Raw genomic sequence first — 22,661 nt, 5'->3', positions numbered from 1 at the left:
AGATTCACACTTTCACAGCCCACACAACTAGTAATATCTAAGAGGTCTCACAGACTTGGTCGTCCTGGGTAGGGCTGCAAGTTGGGTTGGCCCAACCCATCACAGTCTCAACCCAATCTCAACGTGAATCGAGTTGGGTTGGGTCAACCCAAATTGTACTTAATATGGGTTATGGTCAAAACCTATCCCGAATGTTTTCGGGTTGGCGGGTTGAGTTTTTTTTTTTTTTTTAAATTCAAATATATATATATATATAGATATATATTTGATTATATTATTATTAAAAAACAAAAAAAAATTAGGGCAAATCATTTAAGCATCCAGATTTCTCAACTCTCTCTCTTTCTTTGCAACTGCAAGTGAGTGATTATAGATCTGTCTGCAATAAATATTCAAGAAGTGACCATTAACAAATTAAAAGGAAACCCCTAGAAATTAAAGAAAGAAATGATTAATCAATAAATCAAAACTAAGAGTAAGAAACAGAACCTGAGCTTAAAAGGGCAGATCCAAACCAGAGAAGATCGTGAGCAAACAAGAGTTAAGCAATCGAATTCGAAACGTGAACTATTGAATGATTCAGCTGAAAACATGAACTATGGAATGATTCAGCTAAAATAAATGCCGTATGGAAGAAAGTTTTAGAGATTATCCAGAGAGAATCAAATGATTTGATCAATCTATTTACTACAAAAAGTAAAGAAATCAAAATTACTTCAGTTGTAGTAACTAATTTATTAACAGCTTTCATATTAGAATTTTTCCTTCTATTGTATTAGTTTATATTTGAAAATCTAACAGATCTAGTAGCAACATTGATAGGCAAAGTATAACAGATCTAGCGGCCGTGGCGGCGAATCAGCAATGGCAGGGACGACGGTTGAGAGAGAAAGAGAAAGAGAAAGAAGAGAGAGGAGAGAGAAAGGAGGAAAAAAAAAAATTTTAATTTTGGGTTTTGGGTTGGGTTGTTGAGCTCAAGCCCAACCCGAAAATGTTTGGATTTTGACAAAACTCAACCCGAACATAACTCGATTTGTGAATTATATGTCCAAATTGTAAAATTTATGGGTTAGGGTTGGGCTGGGCTGGATTACCGCCCAAGTTGCAGCCCTAATCCTGGGTCTGTAACGCTTCACTCTACTCAAAAGCCTTCAACTTTGATTAGAAACCAGTTTCAGACAAACTCTAGTAGTTCGAAATGCAAGAAAAGAAGGGAGATATGGCATCCAACGACACCGCCACCCCCGCAAACAAAAACCCTAAAAAGGCGAATCTGTTAGATCATCATTCCATCAAACACATCCTTGACGAATCGGTTATTGACAGGGGCGGAGCCAGGATCTTAAGGTTGGGGGGGCCAAAATTTTAAGCAACATTACTTAGTTAGAACTTTTGAAAAAGAATTATATATTATTTAGGCAAAAATAATTTATTATTTTTTTATATTCACACAAAAATATGTTTATCTAAACTTTTGCCAAATTATTAAAATAAAAAAAAAAAAAAAAAAAAAAACTAGTTATTTAAAGAAATTTTTTATCAAACTTTCTGAACAAAACACAAATAAGATTTGTGCTAAAATTATAGAAAATTTCAATTGAACAATTAGATTTTAATTTAAAAATAAAAAATTCATTTAATACTTACACAAATTAATAATCATTACACAATATATCAATAAAAGAACAAACAACAATAAATCAATTTTGACTAACTTAAATCAGAGAATATTGGCAACTAAAAAGAAAAAAAAAGAAGAAGTGATAAATAAACTTTTTTACTTTTTTAGAAACTTATTTGAGATGCAAAACAAAACTATATTATTGAAAAATGCATATATTGTCAATACATGTGTCACGTGTGCAATGAAATTAGAGTTTTTTTTTTTCGGAAGTTACAATGAAATAAGGGATTGTAATGATATAATCTTTCTTTGTGTGTGAAACTTGTCTCTCTACGCTCTCTCTTAGGAGAAATATGGCAAACAAATTCAAGTGGGGAACAAAAAGGTCAAAAGTGTAGATGAAAAGCATAAAATAGTATTGTGAAAATAGGTAATTTAAAACCAAAATATAATAACAATTGAAAATTTAACAAAGCAATAACAATGATAAAAAAATACAAACAAATTAATAAAATAAGAATTTAGATTCTTCAATCATCGATTTTTGTTGATATTCAAAACTTCAAATGAAAATTTTCCTCTAGATTTTGTAAAAATTAATTTCTTATAGAATTCCAATAAAAATAAATAAATAAATAAAAAGTAATGGAAAGAAGCATGTATGAGATGGAATTTTAGGATAATAAGGCTATGGAAAAAATCGTGTTTGAGTTGAAGGATTTTAAGAGAGTCACGTTATGAAAAGAACGATATTTAAGTTGAAATTTTAAGATAGCCACATTAAATTTTTATGTGAGTCATTTTTTATCGGGATTCTATAGTTATCAATTAAATCACTTTCTTGTAGATTATACATATAAACTATATTTTGTTAAATACTAATTAAAGAAAGATTTTTTTTATTTTTATTTTTCTTCTTAGGTGGCCAAGTATAGATTTTAGAACCGTGGATACATTGAAGATGTGAGGATGAGTAACGTTAGATTGTTGATGGGAACGATCATAATCATTATCGCTCTCGTTGCTCAGTTTTACAAGAAGTTCTCTGTAAAACTATGTTGTGTAATGTAATCGTTCAACTCTTTTGACGTGTGATTTGAACTAAATAATATAATTTTTAAAGTATCCAGTTCGTTTTATAAATCTTGAAGTAACTACTATTCTGAACCGAACATATAACATTTCATAGGGCACCACGTGGGAGGGTCATGTGGGAGGGTTGTGGACCGTGATGAAGCAAATAACTTGCGCTGAATTGTAAGGGATCGGGACTCTTTATGCGCATGTTTGTTTTTGTTGCATTCCAATGCTCATTAGCCTAAATTTATGTTTTCCTTGCACCAGTGTAAATGATTAAGGCGTGTACACAACAATGAGAATGATACGAGGAGAACTATAGTAGTAAAACTAGGGCCAGAAAAAGGCAAGGAATGTGTCTAGAATTGAATGCCTTTTCTGCTTATTTCATGATGGCTTCTGTAATCAAAATAGAAGAGGTGAATATAAATAATTGAATAGAGAAGATAAAAAAGAAAAATAAAAAAAAGAAGTGAAGTTCGAAAGTTTTCGTCACTTCAGTCATACAAAATGAGGCGGGGAGATAAAAAAGAAGGGAAATAAATGGTAAAGACAGACCTCATCAAAACTATATTATTGCGAGTAGGTCATATTTACTCAGAATTGAGCAACTTTATCGTTACACTGTTACCTTCAAGGTGATAATCTTTCTCAAAAATATTTTCTCCTGTTATGATCATCTTGAGATCGATACAAAAAACTGAATAAAACTACATATTTGATTGTATGACATATTATCATCGTCTCATGCTATATGGTGTTAAACCATCTAATAATTTTTTTTAGAAAAAAATACTATCACAACCAAGGGCTGATGTAGGGATAGTTTTGAGCCAAAAAAAAAAATAAATAAATAAAAAATACTAATTTTAGCCCAGTAAATATATATATATATATTAATAGTATTAGCCCACCAAATCAAGCCCAAGTCAAATCTGCCCACCATACTAAAATAAATGCCCAAACCAAATAAGCCCAGGGCCGACCCTGGCTAAAGGCGGTCACTTAGGACCTCAAAATTTATGGGGTCTCAAAAATTATAGGGCCATGGATGATGGGCCACCAGGAAAAAAAAAAAAAAATTTAGGGCAAATCATTTCAGCCTCCCCAATCGCCTCCTTATCTTTCAGTTTCCATCGCCCGCTGTTCTAGTTCGAGTTCGCCGTTCGCAAGCTTCAGCTGCTGGCCCGCTGTCTCTCAACTCTCAAACTTCCCCCCCCCCCCCCCCCCCCCGCGTCCCCCCTCTGTCTGTGCAACTGCTAACTTGTATGTATGGGTTTTGTTTTAATTTTTTTTCTAAATCAACTAATCAAGGTCTGTAATTCTCATTTTGCAAACTAAATCCTATTTGGTGAAATTTTTTATGATCTTTTTTATATAATTTTTTTTTTTTAACAATATAAAGTAAAAAAATTTGCAATGCTTTTTGAGGTAATCATTGCGTTGCATTTTGAGGTGATCACGGTAATCTACATTTTATTTCAGCAAAACAAATATATATATATATATATATATATATATATATATATATATATATATTTTATTTCTATAACTTCTATTTCTGTGTTTTTTTTTTTGGTTGTTGTCAATTATGTCTACAAGAAAATTTGAATCTGGGCATGAAAAAAAAAAAAGGAAAAAAAGAATCTGAATTGGATTAGAAATCTGCAGAGATTGAATTTGAAACAATTTTTATTTGAAAATGGAAATATTTTCAGAACTAAAAAAAAAAATCATAACAAGAACTTTGACTGACAAGCAAAATTACTTAATATAGGATAAAGCTCTAAAGTTACTTCTTGAAAATTAAAATGCTTACAAAAAGCATTCTTTTGAGTGAATTCCATAGTGTTGGAAGGGCTTGCCATGAACCGCCTCACGCTCTGCTTCCACTAGTAGACTCTCAAATAGGATTATAAATTGGTCAAAAGAAGCGATAGGGTACTGAGTGGTGAATTGTTCATAAATAAGTTGGTAATTTTTTTTATTAGTTACCCAAATAGGATTTTCCATGGCTTAATGAGTCAATTGTCTAAAAAAAATTGTTAGTTAACTAAAATTGAATTAAACAACAGTTGATTTTGGTTGATATATTTTGATTTAGCCCACCTCATTGAGAAATCCTGGATCCGCCCTTGATCACAACATTGATTTTAGATCATCATAAATCACTTTCAGAAAAAATGCTAGTTTGGATAGACTTTTGATGATAAGAAATCACAAAGAGTGTGGAGATTGTGACAGAAGTGAAAAGATAAAAGAAAAAAATCTTTAGGCGAAAATACAGTGTTTTTGGTGTTTTGTTTACAAAATTTTAAAACTAAAAATAATTTTACCATACATATAATTAACTGTGACCTTTTTGTTTTTTTTTTTTTTTCCCTCTATTTTTTATGGTCTTCTTACAGAAATATATAATAAACATTACCAAACCACCCCCAGAAGTTACTCATTTTCTTGCATATTATCCAAACAGATGGTATATTGGGCTGTTCCCCAGATTCACATTTTCACGGCCCACACAACTCACAATATCTAAGAGGTCTCATGGACTTGGTCGTCCTGGGTTTGTAACGCTTCACTCTACTGTCTTCAGCTATAATCAGACACCAGTTTCAGACAAACCCTAGTAGTTCGAAATGCAGGAAAAGAAGGGAGACATGGCATCCAACGACACCACCACCCCTGCAAACAAAAACCCTAAGAAGGCGAATCTGTTGGATCATCACTCCATCAAACACATCCTCGACGAATATGTCACCGAGGTGATTCGCAATTCACGTTTAGTCCACGCAAAATTCTTCCTTCTCTCTCTGCATATATGTATATGTGAACTGAGGTCATTGATATGTAGAATTCTAGGGTTTTATGGTTGATCTGTGGCATTTATTTCGTAGATTGTTACGAACCGTGGATACATTGAAGATGTGAGGATGAGTAACGTTAGATTGTTGATGGGAACGATCATCATCATCATCGCTCTCGTTGCTCAGTTTTACAAGAAGAAGTTCCCTGAAAACAGAAATTTTCTGATCGGCTGCATCATATTATATCCTCTAGTGACATTTTTTTTGTTTAATATTTGATGTATTTTGTCGTCTGTTTTGTTTGCTGAATACACACTAGAAAAGAGAATCAATTGAACATTTTGAGTCTCATTGAGTTTCTGTCTCTTTATCTCAACACACACACACACACACACACAAAAAACTGTGTGAAGATTCATTTGATTTATTATCCCCGCCCTGGGTTTAGAACTGAGAGAAAGAAAATTAAAATTTTGAGCTTCATATAATCTCTCTCTCTTAATTAAAAAAAATTCACTCTTTTAATGTCCTAAAATTTGAAATTTGGAATCCAGTTGAACTTGCGTGAGATGTTCAAGTATTATATAAATGTCACTGTTTTAGAATGTGTTTGATCTTTGACTCTGGCAAGTATATTGTATTCAATGGGTTATTGCAGCTGATCATATACACCAAGGAAAAGAATGCAATTTTGTTTACCTATCCTCCTACTGTAAGTACGCCTGTTCTTCCAAATGGAAATTTAATTGTACTGGTTTCGCTTAGTGAATGTATTTATATTTGTCTTTGTCTCTAGACCTTATTTATTTTTTAATGTTTGCCTCCTCCTGTGCATAATTGTTGTTGTTATTTTTTTTTTTCTTGGGTACAATGGTGGCATCCCCCAAATCCGTTACACTCCTTATCCCCCTCCAATATAAATAAAATAATAAATAAAAATAAAAATAAAAAAATAAAATTTCTTGTTAATCGGTGTTGCATATGTAAGCAGGACGGGGAGTCAATCGATCATCTCCTAATGCATTGCTTTGTAGCGCACGATTGCTGGAATTTTATTCTTGGCCTATTTGGCATGTGTTGGGTAATGCCACGTTCTACTAAGGAGTTGATTCATGCTTGGAGAGGTTGTCGTGTGAGTAGGAGTGTTCATGATTATTGGAGATCTGTATCACATTCTATTTGGCGGTGCATCTGGAAGGAGCGAAATAGTAGAATGTTTGAAGGGAAGGAGTTGTCTACAGCGACACTGAAACTTTTTATTATTCGTTTTCTCTTTAGTTTTGTGAACAGAAGTTCTTGTTCCTATTCTGATGATTTAATTTCTTTTTTGGATTCTTTGGGGCCTTAGATCCCGTTTTCTCTTATGTTTATGGGACACGTTCCCTTATTGAAAGCCTTTTTTAATTTATTATTATTTATCAAAAAATAAAAAATACAAATAAAAATAAATAAATAGAAAATAAGAACCTCGACGAAGGTAGTCTCTGGTATGACTACCCAGAGACTTTACCAGCTAGGGCTTCTGGTGCCTTCCTTCTTTAGTCTACTGATCATCTGGATAAGAATAAGAACAAACTTGGAATAATATAATTAAACTAATTCTAATCTAATTATTCTAAAGGTTGATTGCGTAAATACTATTGCGTCTCTAGGAGAGACTTCAATATGTTTATAGTTTCCTGGATGAATTTAAGAGAGAAGAGTTGTCAAGTTAGTCTGCAAGTATCCTATGAATTTTAGAGAAAGTATACAATACCCCCGGGGTATTTTGACATGTGGTACCCCTCCCAATGAAAGCTCTATTTTCCTTGATAATAGAGAAGTGTTTTCATAGGGAGGGGTACGACATGTCAAATTACCCCTAGGATATTGTATAATTTCCCATAAATTTAAGCACTGTGTTACGCCTTGATGATATCAGATTAGCATATCTGCTACTGGAAAAAATGGTTCTGCTCATCATTGAAACTTTTGTATGATCTTGTCAATTGTTGTGAATTCTAGGTTTACTTATGCTATACTAATTCATTTATTAGTTTTGAATTTGTTTTGAAGAAATTCTATAAAGCAAGTTGGAAATTATGCATCTTGACTTCGATGGTGTAAAAGTTAACTGCCTCTTTTTGACCACTTCACTTCTTAGTTTTGAAATTCTGAGAAAGTTGGAAATTATGCATCTTGACTTTCATGGTGTAAAAAGTAACTCCATCTTGTTGACCTTCTACATCTCCAGAAGATATATTTGTACAATTAAGCATGGCTTCTTTTTGGTAGTCTTTAAATTATGGAAGCCTGTCTTCAATAGTTCTTCCTATCTTCACAGTACTACGTTGTCTGTTTTAGTTGCAGTTTCCATCTTGTTATTGTGTTGTACTTGTTGTTGGGAGTAGGAGGGGAGTTGCATGTGGGTTTTGATATATTAGGGGCTGGGCATTCTTCATTGTTGATTCATTTTACTTTTTCCTAGCACTTAGCGAGGCGACTCTTATAACTTCTCGTTAACTATGTGTTGTGTTAGTAATTAGTACCACATCACGGTTCACGTGTTACCTTAGCCATTTCTGGCAAGCGAGGGAAGTGTACAATTATTTTAATGTTTCTATTAAATTAACAGTAATCCACTATGTGTTGTGTTAGTAATTAGTACCACATCACGGTTCACGTGTTACCTTAGCCATTTCTGGCAAGCGAGGGAAGTGTACAATTATTTTAATGTTTCTATTAAATTAACAGTAATCCACTTCTCTGAACACTTTCATTTACATTAAACTAAGTACTCTCAGTACAAAGATGCGTTGAGTTCATAGTTGTTAAAGGCTATAAGGTCTCCTGGGGCCTGAGGTGCAAGGCGAGGCGTGGGCGTAACTAAACCAAGGTGCAAGTTGCACAAAGCATGTGAATATTTTTTTATATAACATTGCAAATAATGCAGGATAAAAAAAGGCTATCATATCATACATATGTATATATCATATATATATATATGTATATATCATATAATATGATATATCACCCTATCTAAATGAATACATGGCAAAAGAGTGTGACGGCAAACAAAGATATTTGGATAATAAAAAGCAGTGTCCAGGCTAGTAACAAGAAGAATTATTAATAAAGCATAAATGCAGCATCATTGCTAAAAAAAACTATGCCTCATTGCAATATAAAAGTAGAATTCTCCGAGAGAGATAGCCAAAAAAATTTGCAGACTTGTAGGAAACATATTTGATGAAAATGAAAATCATCATCAGAAAATGTAGTCAACTCAAGAAAAGTTAGGCAAAAAAAAAAAAAAAAAAAAAAAAAAAAATCATTGATGCAAAAAGGAAACAAGGCTGAAGAGAAAAAAAAGAAAAAGGAAGAGGCAATTAAGAGGAAGATTTGGGAATTTGTTGAACCGGAAAAAAAGAAAGAAAGTTGTGAGCACAGAAAAAAGCAGAGAAAGGAAACCTGAAGGCTGAAGCAGAACCAGAGCTGCTGCTGTTAAGAAGAGTTCTAATATTGTGTAGTGAAGACTACTGTATAATGAATGATGATGTGGAGCAAATATCAGATGGCAGTAAATATATATGAGTGAAGAAAATACTAAAAGAAGTTAAGAGGCACTGTACAAATAATAAAAGCAGCACTAAAAGGATTAAAAGATGCAATTTAGGGAAAAAAGTATTAAAAGAAGCATACTTATCCAAAAAAAAAAAAAATATTAAAAGAAGCGTAAAAATAATAAAAGAAGTTTGAGTTAAAACCCAAAGGTGTAGTAAATTTGAAAAGAAGAGAGTTAAGTCAGGCATGCCTTTATTGCCCCTGCCGCCTGACACTTTGTGTGTCCCATGAAAAAGCGCACGACTATGTAAAATCACTTCTCTCGGGCATTACTCAGCCACAATTCCTGCACCTTAATGCGCTTGAGGCATGCCCCAGGTGCGCCTTTAACAACTATCTTGAGTTATCACTGCTAATGTATAATTTACTGTGACTGCACTTTGAATTCAACCTGTTCAATAGTGTGTGGCACAAAACGTAAAAGTTGTTGCATTCCTCTTGTACATAGTTTGTAAGCTTCAGTCATTTGTTTTCTCATTAGACCAAAAAGTGTTGTTTTAAGATTTTCCATTTGGTGCTTTCATTATTTTGATCAATATTGATATCCGTATGATAGCATCTTGTTTATTTATTTTGATAAGTTTATATGATATTATTATCTTTAGGGTTAAGTGCAAAAAACCCCTCGTTATATACAAAATGTGCAAGAAACACCCCTATTATTTGACAAGTGCATATAAATCCCTGTATTTTCTACATTTGGGGCAAATTGCCACCTAATTGTGAATTTTGACTATTTTTTTTTTATAATAATCCCAAATTGCCCTCTTTGATATCAGCAAAGAAAAAAAAAAATTCATAAACCTCAAATTTACTCTCTCTGTGTTAATACACACACACACATATATATCAACTTCATCCATCTCCGCTATTCTCTCCCTCTTGTCCATCTACTGCCACCACCTTCCCTCACTTTCACCACCACCATGAACACCATCCATGAACACTACCCACCCCTCCACCACCCACCGCCCATTGTTACACCTTTGAACTAGAGTGATGAGATTGCCATAAGCCAGTAGGTTAGGTCTTATGTTAGTGGCTCTCAGCCACTCATCATTAAAATTGGGGTAACCATCCTTTTGCAACTGTTGTTGATTGCTAGAAAGCCATTGTTGGAATTAAGAACTAAAAGAATGCATTGTAATTCTTCAATTGGTTACATGAGAATTGGCTTGAGATCGAGGTCGAGAATGTGCCAAAACTGCCACCTTCTCTCTCTCCCTGCTACCGCCTTCCTATCCATATTTCACTGCCCGAACTCAATCCTCAACGCCTCCAGAACTGCTTTGGCAAGAGCGGCCACCTCACCATCGGCACTCCAGCACAAACACCTTCCAAATTAACTAACCCCCACTGCGTCTGTTTGAGAATTTTCGGATTCATCAGCGGATTCCAATATTTTTTCCGATCACCCATATGAAAGGGTGATCAGAGGCCTCAAGATTGCTTGAGACTGCAAGCAATTGGACTTCTTGGAATCAATCCATTGCAAGAAGCTCTGTTCATTGTGGTCTTTAATTACTAAAGAAAAGAATTGCAAACTCAAGTATGTGAGAATTAAGGTAGTAGTTCTCCGTTCTCAATAAATCAAGTTAATACATATATATATACATATATATATATGTATATATATATGTATATATATACATATATATTTATGTATATATATACATATATATATATGTATATATATATATATATATATATATGTATGTATGTATGTATGTATGTATGCATATACATATATATATATATATATATATATATGTATGTATGTATGTATGTATGCATGTGAGGAATAAAAGAATTACAAAATCAATTGGTGGGGTTCAATTACCAGCCTTGGAATGAGTTACAAGTATATGATAGTCATTGTTACTGGTAGTATCAAGGGGAGAGAAAGTTCTGGCAGGGGTGTTGATACCCAATCTTGATTCTCACTAATAGCCATGGAATGAGTTACGGGTATATGATAGCCATTGCTTTTGCCATTGATGAACTCTTATTTTATTTTTATTTTTTATGTTTTGGCAATTGATAGGGTAGATTTGTCCAATTACCAAATATTTTTTATGAGGAAGGAAATTAAGGTATTAAGTCATCAAATGGTCACTTAATAGCATTTAAGTTTTAGATTTGATCATTATTCATCTTTTCTTGACTTTATGGTCACTTTAGAGCAATTTTGTTTAGGTTTGGTCACTAAATTCTAATTTTCCCAATCTTTAAAGGCGTATAAAAGGTGCCAAAAGGAGGATTCTAAGATTCGAGCTTGAGACCGCAAGCAATTGGATTTCTTGGAATCGATCCATTGCAAGAAGCTCTGTTCATGGTGGTCTTTAATTACTAAAGAAAAGAATTGCAAACTCAATAAATCAAGTTAATACACACACACACACACACACACATATGTATGTATGTGAGGAATAAAAGAAATGCAAACTCAATTGGTGGGGTTCAATTACTAGCCATGGAATGAGTTACAAGTATATGATAGTCATTGTTACTGGTAGTATCAAGGAGAAAGTTCTGGGAGGAGGGGTGTTGAAACCCAATCTCTAGGAAGCACGGACACTCCAAAATAGGCAAAGAATCGGTGTCGGACACGTGTCGGACACGCTAAAAAACGTGTCTAGAATTTTTTATTTATTTTCGGACACGGCTTGGACACGGCACGGACACTCCGCGGACACGCGTCCGACACGCCAGGGGTGTGTCCCCGACACGCGTGTCTTATTTTGGGGGGTTTAAAAGATAATTTTTGAAAGAAAGTTGGGTTAAAGTATAAATATATGAAGTTATTTAATAAGTTTTACTTACTTATGTGGTCAAAACATAATAATTTTAAACTTTCAAGGTTACTATGCAATTTTAAACAAGAGAAATAGATATTTAAGGCTACTCATTACACTATTACAAGATGAGATTCAAAGGACGGGTTGCTCTCTCAAAGTGACGAAGCTCTGCAACTTCCTGCTGCCGATCAAAGCGACTCCCTCCAGCCTCCAGGTCAGTCTCTCTCTTCCTCCTCCTTTCTTCCTCCTCCTTTCTTCCTCCTCCTTCCTCTTTTCTTTCTTTTTCTTCACAAACCCTAGTTTCTTTCTTTCTTCATCATCTTTTTTTTTATTTTTTCGTTTTCTTTTTTCACAAACCCAGATTCTTTCTTTCTTCTTCATCTTGTTTTTTTTCGTTTTCCTTTTTTAAAACCCCAGATTCTTTCTTTTTCTTTTCTCTCTCTCCCTCCCCCCCCCCCCCCCACCCTTTTTCACTAACCCCAGTTTCTTTCTTCTTCTTTATTTTATTTTATTTTTCATTTTTCACAGACCCCAAATTTCTTCTTCTTCTTCTTCTTTTTTTTTTCACCAAACCCATCTTTCTTTCTTTCTTCTTCTATGTTGTTTTTCCTTTTTCACTGACCTTAATTTCTTTCCTAAATTCTTTCTTCTTCTTCTTCTCTGTTGTCTTTATTCTTGCTTTAATTTCAGCCGGTGTGAGTCTGTGACTTGTTGACCTGTAAATGAATAGGATTTCATCTTTGATTTAATTTCAGCTGTTGCATATGAATTGTGAATCTGTGATCAAATAGGAATTTATTCATTCTTTGCTCACTGTTCTTTCTTTGCTGACTGCTGCAAGTATGGATTTTTTTTCTTTTCTTTTTATGTCTAGGGAATTAGACATGTCGATGTCATTGTCTACATCAGTTGCTACTAGTACTCCTCAATTCGAACAAGATGAGAACAAACCACTTTGGAACTATGTCACAATTAGAAAAAATTGATGGTGGAGGAGGAAATTTTTTATTCAAATGCCACTTTTGTAATAACGAATTCAGGGGGTCTTATACAAGAGTTAAAGCCCACTTGTTGCAGAACACTGGTATGGGTATTCGTATATGCCCAAAAGTCACATCTCAGAATATTGCAGAAATGCAAAAAGCAATTGAAGAAGCCGAATTGAGAATTAAAAATTCTAAACCAAAAAAAGTACTACATCATATATATATATATATATACTATTCGCCGTGTCCGTGTCCTAATTTTTTTGGATTTGCCGTGTCGTCGTGTCCGTGTCGTGTCGTGTCCGTGTCCGTGCTTCTTAGCCCAATCTTGATTCTCACTGATAGCCATGGAATGAGTTACATGTATATGATAGCCATTGCTTTTGCCATTGATGGACTCTTAATTTTATTTTTATTTTTATTTTTTAGTTTTGGCAATTGATAGGGTAGATTTGTCCAATTACCAAATATTTTTTACGAGGAATGAAATTAAGGTAATAAGTCATAAATGGTCACTTAACAGCATTTAAGTTTTAGATTTGGTCACTATTTATCTTTTCTCGACTTTATGGTCACTTTAGAGCAATTTTGTTTAGGTTTGGTCACTAAATTCTAATTTTCCCAATCTTTAAAGGTGTATAAAAGGCGCCAAATGGAGGATTCTAAGATTCGAGCTGGCATAGGCTAGATAATATGGGTCCACATGGAGTTTTGAATAATTGGGAGATTTGGTCAACTTTTAGTTACTAATTATGCTATTAGGTAAGTATTGATTACCTTAATTATGGGGTAATCCTAGAGTTAAATATTGATTGCCTCATAATGTTATAAAAGGGGTAGAATGTAATCTTGGTGAGGCAGTCCATGAATGAATTAAAAAAAAAAGTGTTACGAAATTTCTTTGTGAGTGATTCACAAGATATGAGGGTGTGATGTCTAGACCCTGTTGGTGTGATGCCAATAGGCTTTTGTTGTTTTGAATCCTTTCTCTTTACTAACATCTTGAACCATAGCTCTGTTTGTTTGAATTTCCAGCCAATAAACTCCTTTTTTATTTCAACTATTTGAGGCTACCCTTGTCCTACATCAGCCATTCAGAGCAGTTGTGAACAACACTGTTACTATAATCATCATCATTAAGATGTTACTAGCCGTTCGTCTTCAGATTTTTCTTTTTGGTAAATGAGATTGAGTGGTTTGATAATGCTCATGAATAGTTGAGATTGTGTGGAATTGAACTTGTAGACTGATTTCTGGGGGAAAAAAAAAAAGGCCTTGGAAATAGATGGATGATCTGTATTAAGGTTCTGTTCGTTGGTGAATTTTTAATGTATGGTAGTTAGGGCAGGGATTGATTTAACCCATCTAGAGGTCTCTGTTCAAGGTTTTATCCTCTTTGTTCTTTTTTTTTTTTTTACTAGTAGCACTCTCAATGGGGTAATGATGGAGCTTTCCTCTTTCTAAGAGTGTGGTGTGGTTCCCTCATCTTTATTACCTCTTCGATTGAGCAATGCTTACATTCTATGTTACTTGGACTTCGGTACAGGTGTCGAAAAAGAGTGTGTCTAAGGATATGTGGACATGGCATGAGTTTCAGATAGTCCTTGAAATAACTCTTGGTAAGTACTAAAGAAGTAAATTAAGAGGAAGGGCACAATTGAAATAAATAAATTATAGGAAAACTGTAAGAATGAGTATTTCTATGAAGAAAGTGGGGTTAAATTATAATTATAGTTCTTTAAAATAACAAATAGAAGTAGGGGTTTCTGTACATCATTTACTTGTGCTGACAGCCTCCACGAATTGTGAGGGGCGAAACCCTAGCATCTCGACTGCCGAGAGGAGCACCTCCAGCAGCATTCCGATAACATTTCACGACTCCGGTAGCAGAAGAAGACCTTTGAGAAAACATTACAGCTATATTTTTGGCTCTGGCAAAGCTGAATCACAAGAAAAGTTGGTGATTTTGTTTTTTTTTTTCTGTCTTCTTCTGCATCACTTCTTCTTCTTCTTCTTAACCAGTCTAGACAAATAGCGGTCACGCATCCATGTCCGATTCACATTGTGTCAACACGGGTACTCTAGGCTAGGTGACAAGTCCAGGTAACATAGCTAACATTTAGTTTGCTATAGTGTTTGTTGGAAAATATTATTATAGGTTAAATTACTCCTTGATAGAATATTTGATATGAGAATTTCATAGGAGAGATTTTAGCCTATGATAGAATATTTGATTGGAGTTATTTAGGGTATTAATTTTAGGAATCTTCCATCAATGTATTTTCCATATTTATCACTTGTATTCTTTCACCTATAAATAGAGGTGATAATTGTATAGAAAGATTAAAAGAGAGTATTATAAAGATATGTAGCCCTCTGGGCTTTGTATGTCGTGGATGTAAGCCCTAATGGCTGAACCACGTTATATTCTTGTGTTCGTCGTGTTTAATTTCTCTCTTCAACTTTTTATATCTTTCAACAATGTTTATTCTAGAATTGGATTTGCTTGGAATTTTAGTTTTGATGATTTGGGTGTTTGTGGCATTAATGCTTCTAGTCACCATTGCCTGGTGCAGTGGTAAAATGCGCGGAATGTCAAGAGTGAAAATACGGTTTTGAATCCCGAGAGCAGCCATTTCTTTTTCTTTTTCATTTTTGCATATAATACCAAAGGGACTCTGTATCCAATCTCCTCCCAGTCCCCTCAATTAACAGGACCACGCTAGGTAATGAGCATTAATGCTACTACTCTATGCTTAGTTTGGCACAAGGGAAGTAAATCCAGAAATGGTAGTGGGATTGAAAAAGGAATCGCTTGGGAAACTTAGTGATCTTTCCTTGCTCTTGTTTCGTTGATTGGGAAGGTTAGAATGAGGAAATGGAAGGAGGTTGTCTGTTATTACTGTCATAGTGTTATAACCTTATATATTGAAATAATGGTTTTGCTTGAAGGAAAATGCATGAAAAGTAAATCTCCTTCATTTTCTTCCCTTCTTCCCTCCTATCTCTTCTCTCCTTTGTTCGTTCCTACCAAATGTAGAATACTTTATTCGTCTTTTTCCTTCTCACTTCCTTCTTATGAAATGGACCACTAGTCTTGAGAATGTTTTTTAGTTCCAAATCCTTTTTTAAATTCTCGAGGTTGGCTTTGGGAATTTTTTTTTTCTTGTAATGCTCTTCCTTTTACACCAACTTTTCTTCCATGATCCATTTCAATTAATGGGGATATGATTTTACAAAGCGGTCTTGGGTTATAAAGCCTTTTTTATTTTTATTTTTTATATAGCAATAGTTTTGAGAGGGATAAAACACAGAGAGGAAATGAAGGTAGGTGAGAAAGGAATTTTTGGAAAAGGGAGTAAGAGAGCCAGTGGCTTGATGTTCTTTTGCTATTACATCGTTATATATTACGAGTAATATTGTTAATACAAGGGGTGCTGCCAGAAAGAAAATTGTGAAAGTAAATGTACCTTCCTTTCCCTCATTATTTCTGTCCACTTTTTTTCCCCCTCTCCCCTTCTCTTTTTTCAAAAAGTGAAAATTTGTATTATGTACAAAAGCACAAGAGAGATTACCACCCATGTTCAGGCAGAGTATAAAAGAGGCAAGCTCTGGACCCTTTCTATACAACTTGTTTTTCCTAAAAAATCAACAAGAGTGTAAAGAATCAAAGAAACTATCAATCATCTAGAAATGATAATTGTCTATTGTTGCTTTCTTAATCCTACTATTCCACATTTTTCACATTCGCAAAAGCAGGTACATTCCTTTCTACTGCCCGCTTCTCGTTAGACAAATATATATATATATTTTCTTACTTGGTTACTCACACACACATGCCTCCATTGAAACTTGAACCTTGACCTCCCTTTGGGAAGTAGTGGCTTGATAGTTGATACCGCTAGGCCACTGGCCCGTTGGTCTCATTAGACAAAAATTTGCTTGCTAAGTTTAACAAACTTTACTGCTAGCACAAATTCCAGCACAACTAAGCATCTCCTCCACAGTCCAGGGCATCACCCAAGCCAACACCAAACACTGAGAACAATAAGCACCAGAAATCACATGACACTGCGCCAATGAAGAAGAAGGTGATTGGTATTATCCTCAGACCTCTTTCATAGCAATGCCAATTTGAAATATTCTCTTCAGACCTCTTACATAGGAAAGTCAATATGAAATAACCTTTCCCCTTTCCAAGATGTCAATGGTCAAGATAGCTTCTAGAGAATATAGTCTAGAGCATCAATCCAGACAAACAAAGATACTATAGAAGACACTTTGGTCTTCCAGAGCCCTTTCCAAGGGAACCTCACTGTGTGTCCCCAACATAACACTTTAAAAGTGTCTCACACAACAAATTGCTCCTATTGGGCTTTTATAAAACATGGTGCTTACAAAAGTAAGCTCCTTGTTTGAATAACTCTGAAGAACGTAGACTTGCACACCAATCCCCCTTTGAGAATCTGACATACTCTGATACAAGTGTTCCCTTGTAAGGGGCAATTATGAAGGTCACTCCCACACTAAGTATCTTGCTAGAATGTTACCAAAGGTCCCAAGCGCATCTCCAACTATTAACTCAGTTCCTGGTTGAAGATGGAAACTCTCTCCATTCCTTTCTTTACCTTCTTATTTTTCTTTCTGGTCATTTTTGTTTCATGCCACTCGAATCTGGATAAAACACTTCTGATTTGCTCCAAAAGTGATGATGAAAGAAATACAAGGCTATCTTCCCAAGTATATGTTGCATGTGTAAAACAACAATCTGGTGGCAAGTTTTTTGTTACTTCATTGCCAACTAGTGTTTCCATCAGCTTGCCGTCAGTTGGAGTGTCAGGGATTAGTTGGGCTGCACCTCAGCAAACTCTTGAATTATATTCCCATCTCTGGCATCGCCGGGTTTCTATTCTATATTGTTGGATTGCTTTGAGATTTTGCATTTTCACCCATATTTAGATGGTCTCTTTTTTGAGTATTACAGTAGCATTTTCACTTGTTCCTTTATTACTTTCTTTTATTAAAAGAAGAGAGAGATTTGGGCCTGTGTTTGTTTGCAAAGGGGGGTTGATTTATTAGAATATCCATTTTCAATATATGACGGTCATCGTTTGATACCGGATAAAGCAAATCTTGGTTTACATTGTCCTTGTGATGGACCCGGAAGAGAGGGGACATGCCAAGTATTGGCTTGGGATCATGTCTTCTTAGGACTATTCTTGATGTACAATGCCAGTTTCGGTAGTAATATTCCATTTCAGCAGGAAAATGCTGTCTGATGTTTGGGGCAGCAACTTTTAGTGTATGGTGCAGGTAACTGCTGGATGATACGAGGAACCAAAATTGGCACGATTCATTAGAATTTTTAGGATTGTAATTTCTGATTAATTGATGGCCAAAATTTAAAATATAGTTATTGACATGGATGTAAAAAAACATTGTACATCTTGTACTTCTGTTCTTTTTTTGGGTGGAAGCATATTAAACTTGTTATCAACTTGTACTGTTTTCCATCTTAGTTACATTTATTTCGTTACTTGTTATGGTTTAAATGACTGCCTAACTTTGTCTTGCATATGGACATTTGACCTTAAGTTAATTTTGGAGATATTGGTTTGCCAGTAACTGGTTTCATTATTTCTTCTATTATCTGTCATTTTTTTGTACAGGGATCCTTTAACAGCACCGGCCTGATGGTCTCTTCCAAGTTGCCGAGATTTTCTGATGTGTACACACTTACTATAGCAAGTGCAGATCCCAAGTCAATATCAGCAAAGGAACCAGTAGAATTCACCAAAAGCATCACTAAGTGGTCTCTCTCTCTCTCTCTCTCTCTCATGTGTTATATTGCATTCAGAGTTTCTAATTGCATTAATTTTGTTCTCTCTTAATTGACTGGCACGAATATTCTTCGTGCAGGTTCACGAAGGATGGAGTTTTGGTGGAGGGCCTGTTCTGGAAAGATGTTGAGGGACTGATAAATGATTATTCAAGAGAATCTAAAAAGAGCAAGTGAATTCAAGCTGCATTCCTTTGGTGCAATCCTACTAGCTTGACTGGAATTACTCTCTATTCATATCTTGCAAAGCATAAATATTATGTATTGAAATTATGGTTCTTGCTTAGATGGATCTTGAACCAGAACTGTGGAATCAAATCTCCACAAGTTTAGAAGAGAAGTTACATCTTCAAGTTGTGGTTTTGACTATTGTGGCTAATGAAATTTTGGGTGACTATTCGGCAATCCTTAATATCCCCATTTCAATAATGTATCAAATGCTCACCATGCTTATTGACAAGAGGGGTAATGATTTACAAAGTGAATAAATCAGCTGAAGGGAAAGCCAGCCTCTCCCTCCATCAGATGCAAATATTTAACTTCTTGTTTCTTATAGACGAATATCTATTGACATTTTCGTTAAATACTGGCTTGATGTCCCCTGAAGGTTGTGAAAATGTAAAATACTGGTTTGATGTCACCCGAAGGTTGCGTCAGGCAGATGATACGAGCGTGGAAGAAGACTATGTATGGCGTTTGTTAAAAAGCACGTACAATGTGCAGTGTCTGGGTCGGACATGGACACTATTGGACACATTCATACTTATGGACATGGACACAGGCAGATGATACGAGCGTGGAAGAAGACTCTGTATTGCCTGTTAAAAAGCACGTACGGTGTGTGGTGTCCGGGTCGGACATGGACACTATTGGACGCATTCATACTTGCGGATATGTTCATAATTTGGTCATCACATTTGGAACACTTGACAACCCCTCTTATACTGGCCTGTTGGTATATTTTTTTATATTTGAATAGCTTAAATTAATTAAAGTTATGTAATTGTCATAGATATATAAACAAAATTTTATAGTGTGGGTAAATTCTAGTGACACACCCCTTGTGTTTGCCCTAATATCAGTTGGAAACAAACTAGGGCAATTGTTATCAACACACTCCTTCGGGTACTTTCTCCTGACACCATTAGCATAGGTCTCGCACCATGTAAAATGATTTAGAATCTCTCGACTTGCAAAAATACGTCAAATTACCTAATTACCTCCATCAGCACATCATCTGAATTACTTAAGTACCCCCATCAGCACTGACAGCAGCACATCTGCATGTCTATGGAATCCAACCCAGCAACATACAGCATACTGAGCTCCTTAATTAAAAATATTGGAGAAATGTTGAAAATTTAATGGTAAAGTGCACTGCACAGACTGGGATTTTGTTTTGTTTTGTTTTTTGTTTTTCTTTTTAAAAGGCCATGCACATCTCCCTTACATCAGCAGAAAAAAAAAAAAAAAAAAAAAAAAAAAAAAAACTGAAGTTCCTGTGATATTTACGGGGATTAGCCATCAATTATTTGAAGAGTTTTACGTGGTTGTGAAGCCACTTGTGGAGACTAGCCTTCAATTATTTGAAGAGTTTCACGTGGGTGTGAGGCCACTTGTGGTTGTAGGGAATAGTTATTAATTATTTGAAGAGTTTTACGTGGTTGTGAGGCCACTTGTGGAGACTAGTCATCAATTATTTGAAGAGTTTCACGTAGTTGTGAGGCCACTTGTGGTTGTGGGGAATAACTATTAATTATTTGACGAGTTTTACGTGGTTGTGAGGCCACTTGTGGAGACTAGCCATCAATTATTTGAAGAGTTTCACGTGGCAGTGAGGCCACTTGTGGTTATGGGGAATAACCATTAATTATTTGAAGAGTTTTACGTAGTTGTGAGGCCACTTGTGGAGACTAGCCATCAATTATTTGAAGGGTTTCACGTGATTGTGAGGCCACTTGTGGTTGTGGGGAATAGCCATAAATTATTTAAAAGAGTTCTACGTGGTTGTGAGGCTACTTGTGGAGACTAGCCATCAATTATTTGAAAAGTTTCACGTAGTTGTGTGGCTCAATTCCTATTACCTTTATTTGCATTACACCCCATTATAAAACGTTAGCCTTGTTAGGTTGAATTTTACACTTTAAAAACAATAAATAAATAAAGGTTAAAGTACAGCAACAGTCCTTAAAGTTTACAAAAAGGACACACAGATATAACTTACCTTATTTTGGGACAAAGACACCCTTTATATAAAATTCTGTTTAATTTCGCAACATTGAGCCCATCCGGCAAAGGCTAGAGAAGTGTATCCAAACCCAACAATTGTTAGTCGAGGACCGGAATATTGTTTTGTGGCTCGAATCTTCATAAGTATGCTCAGCGACATTTCCTTATTACTTTTATTCATGTGGTGCACTTAAACTCTAAAGTTTGCTAATGATAACAATAATCCTTAAATTGCCTTCATTTTTCCGTCGTTTGACAATTTTAGTGCTCATTCACATGGTGTTCCATTAGTTAGGACGTTAGCATTCGCATGATTCATGTTCCCTTGTTTTGTGCTAATGCAATCTGTGGACAATTTATGATGAAACTCACTTAATAAATAATGTTCAATTACAACAACCCAGAATTAAATCACCCATATGTTTATATTCAACCATAACAGTGAAATTCAAGCTATATCCATCATTTATGTTATGAATTCGTTGATCGCCTTAAAACTCCGTCTTATTCTTCTCTCTTCTTGTTCATTTTCGCTCTCTCTCTCTCTCTTTCTTTCTTTTGAAGTTCAATTGATTTATTTATTTTGTGTGAGACAATTACACAAGACTGATGCATCATTGCTAGAAACAGAAGACTGCACATTCCATTCTACGAATTGCAGCTACAAGTTATTAATAATGTGCTCTTGTACTTCTTTCTTTCTTTTCTTCTTATCTATTCTTTTAGAAAAGAGATACCTCCTTTTTAACTTCTCAGGAAATGTCGAATTTTCAATTTCGGTCTGTGTTATGGAGTAGTTTGATCAGCACATCATTGATTTAGTTTGCAGTCTTCTTTTCTTCATATTCGTATTGCATAACCTCAAGGTGAGACATCTTATTAGATTAAATAATTTTATCACTTTTATGAACCAGATTAAGTGTGAAATTCTTACATTTTTCCTACCTAAAACATTATAGAAAAAAAAAAAAAAAAATTGTGAAAGAGAATTGCTTGACTAAATATGAAAAAATGCTTGAAACCTATTGCATCCTTTTAGTGTACCAAGAGAACTGATAATACTGCAGTTTTACCAACATTGCAATTAAAGGACACGAGGCTGACAACATTGATCTTATGTCTATCCAACGTTTGGAAAATACTATTCTGTCCTAATCTTATGTTCATTTTACCGAGAAGGGTTCAGATATATCAGAATCTATCCTCCTTCGAATTAAGAACTGATTCCAAAAGTCCAATAGAGTAGTTGGATATTAAATAACATAGGAGTGCAAGACATTTTGTGCGCCTTTTAATTGAAATTCGGATTATTTATTTATCAAAGCACTATATCCAGCATGTCCACAAGCATTTACATCCTGAAGTTGACATTGAATTCAGTGATACATGCTGGGTCCCATATAACTATCTTAGATATTTTATCTACTTAATCAATAACAAATATATATATATATATATATATATATATATATATATTTTCAATCCACAATAAATTCAAGAACAATACAATTATACCAATTCAATTCACAAAAATTCAAACTTCATGGAAATTTAAATTTAATATCAATCATTCCTTGGTCAAAAGTCGTTCAAAAATTTCAAAGGTACACCTTTTTCTTCGTATGACAAGTTCACTTTCCTTGGTAAATGATTGTGATTTAAATTGATGGCGTAATTGTAAATTTTTTAAAAATGAAA

The 22,661-nt window shown here is 34.6% G+C and overlaps 1 protein-coding gene across 1 annotated transcript; it reads left to right on the top strand.

The window, feature by feature from the left end:
• The first annotated feature begins 5,193 nt into the window (after positions 1 to 5,193).
• Positions 5,194 to 19,810, top strand: LOC132274232 (signal peptidase complex subunit 2-like). The gene is made up of 5 exons (XM_059775467.1): positions 5,194 to 5,466; positions 5,599 to 5,750; positions 6,139 to 6,220; positions 18,565 to 18,707; positions 18,815 to 19,810. Exons 1-5 carry the CDS (start codon positions 5,341 to 5,343, stop codon positions 18,909 to 18,911), a joined length of 600 nt encoding a protein of 199 aa, XP_059631450.1. The 5' UTR covers positions 5,194 to 5,340; the 3' UTR covers positions 18,912 to 19,810.
• The last annotated feature ends 2,851 nt before the right edge of the window (positions 19,811 to 22,661 follow it).

The sequence above is a fragment of the Cornus florida genome, unplaced genomic scaffold (genome assembly GCF_030987335.1).
Source record: "Cornus florida cultivar Cherokee Brave unplaced genomic scaffold, ASM3098733v1 CherokeeBrave_3.0.0_Hap2_Chr09, whole genome shotgun sequence".
Lineage (NCBI taxonomy): Eukaryota > Viridiplantae > Streptophyta > Magnoliopsida > Cornales > Cornaceae > Cornus > Cornus florida.
This window is presented reverse-complemented; position numbering and strand designations above follow the sequence as displayed.

Coding starts and splice junctions, on each gene's coding strand:
- LOC132274232 (XM_059775467.1), top strand. CDS start 5,341: ATGCAGGAAAAGAAGGGAGACATGGCATCCAACGACACCACCACCCCT. Junction 6,221..18,564: donor TGTTTACCTATCCTCCTACT/GTAAGTACGCCT, acceptor TTTTTTGTACAG/GGATCCTTTAACAGCACCGG. Junction 18,708..18,814: donor ACCAAAAGCATCACTAAGTG/GTCTCTCTCTCT, acceptor TTCTTCGTGCAG/GTTCACGAAGGATGGAGTTT.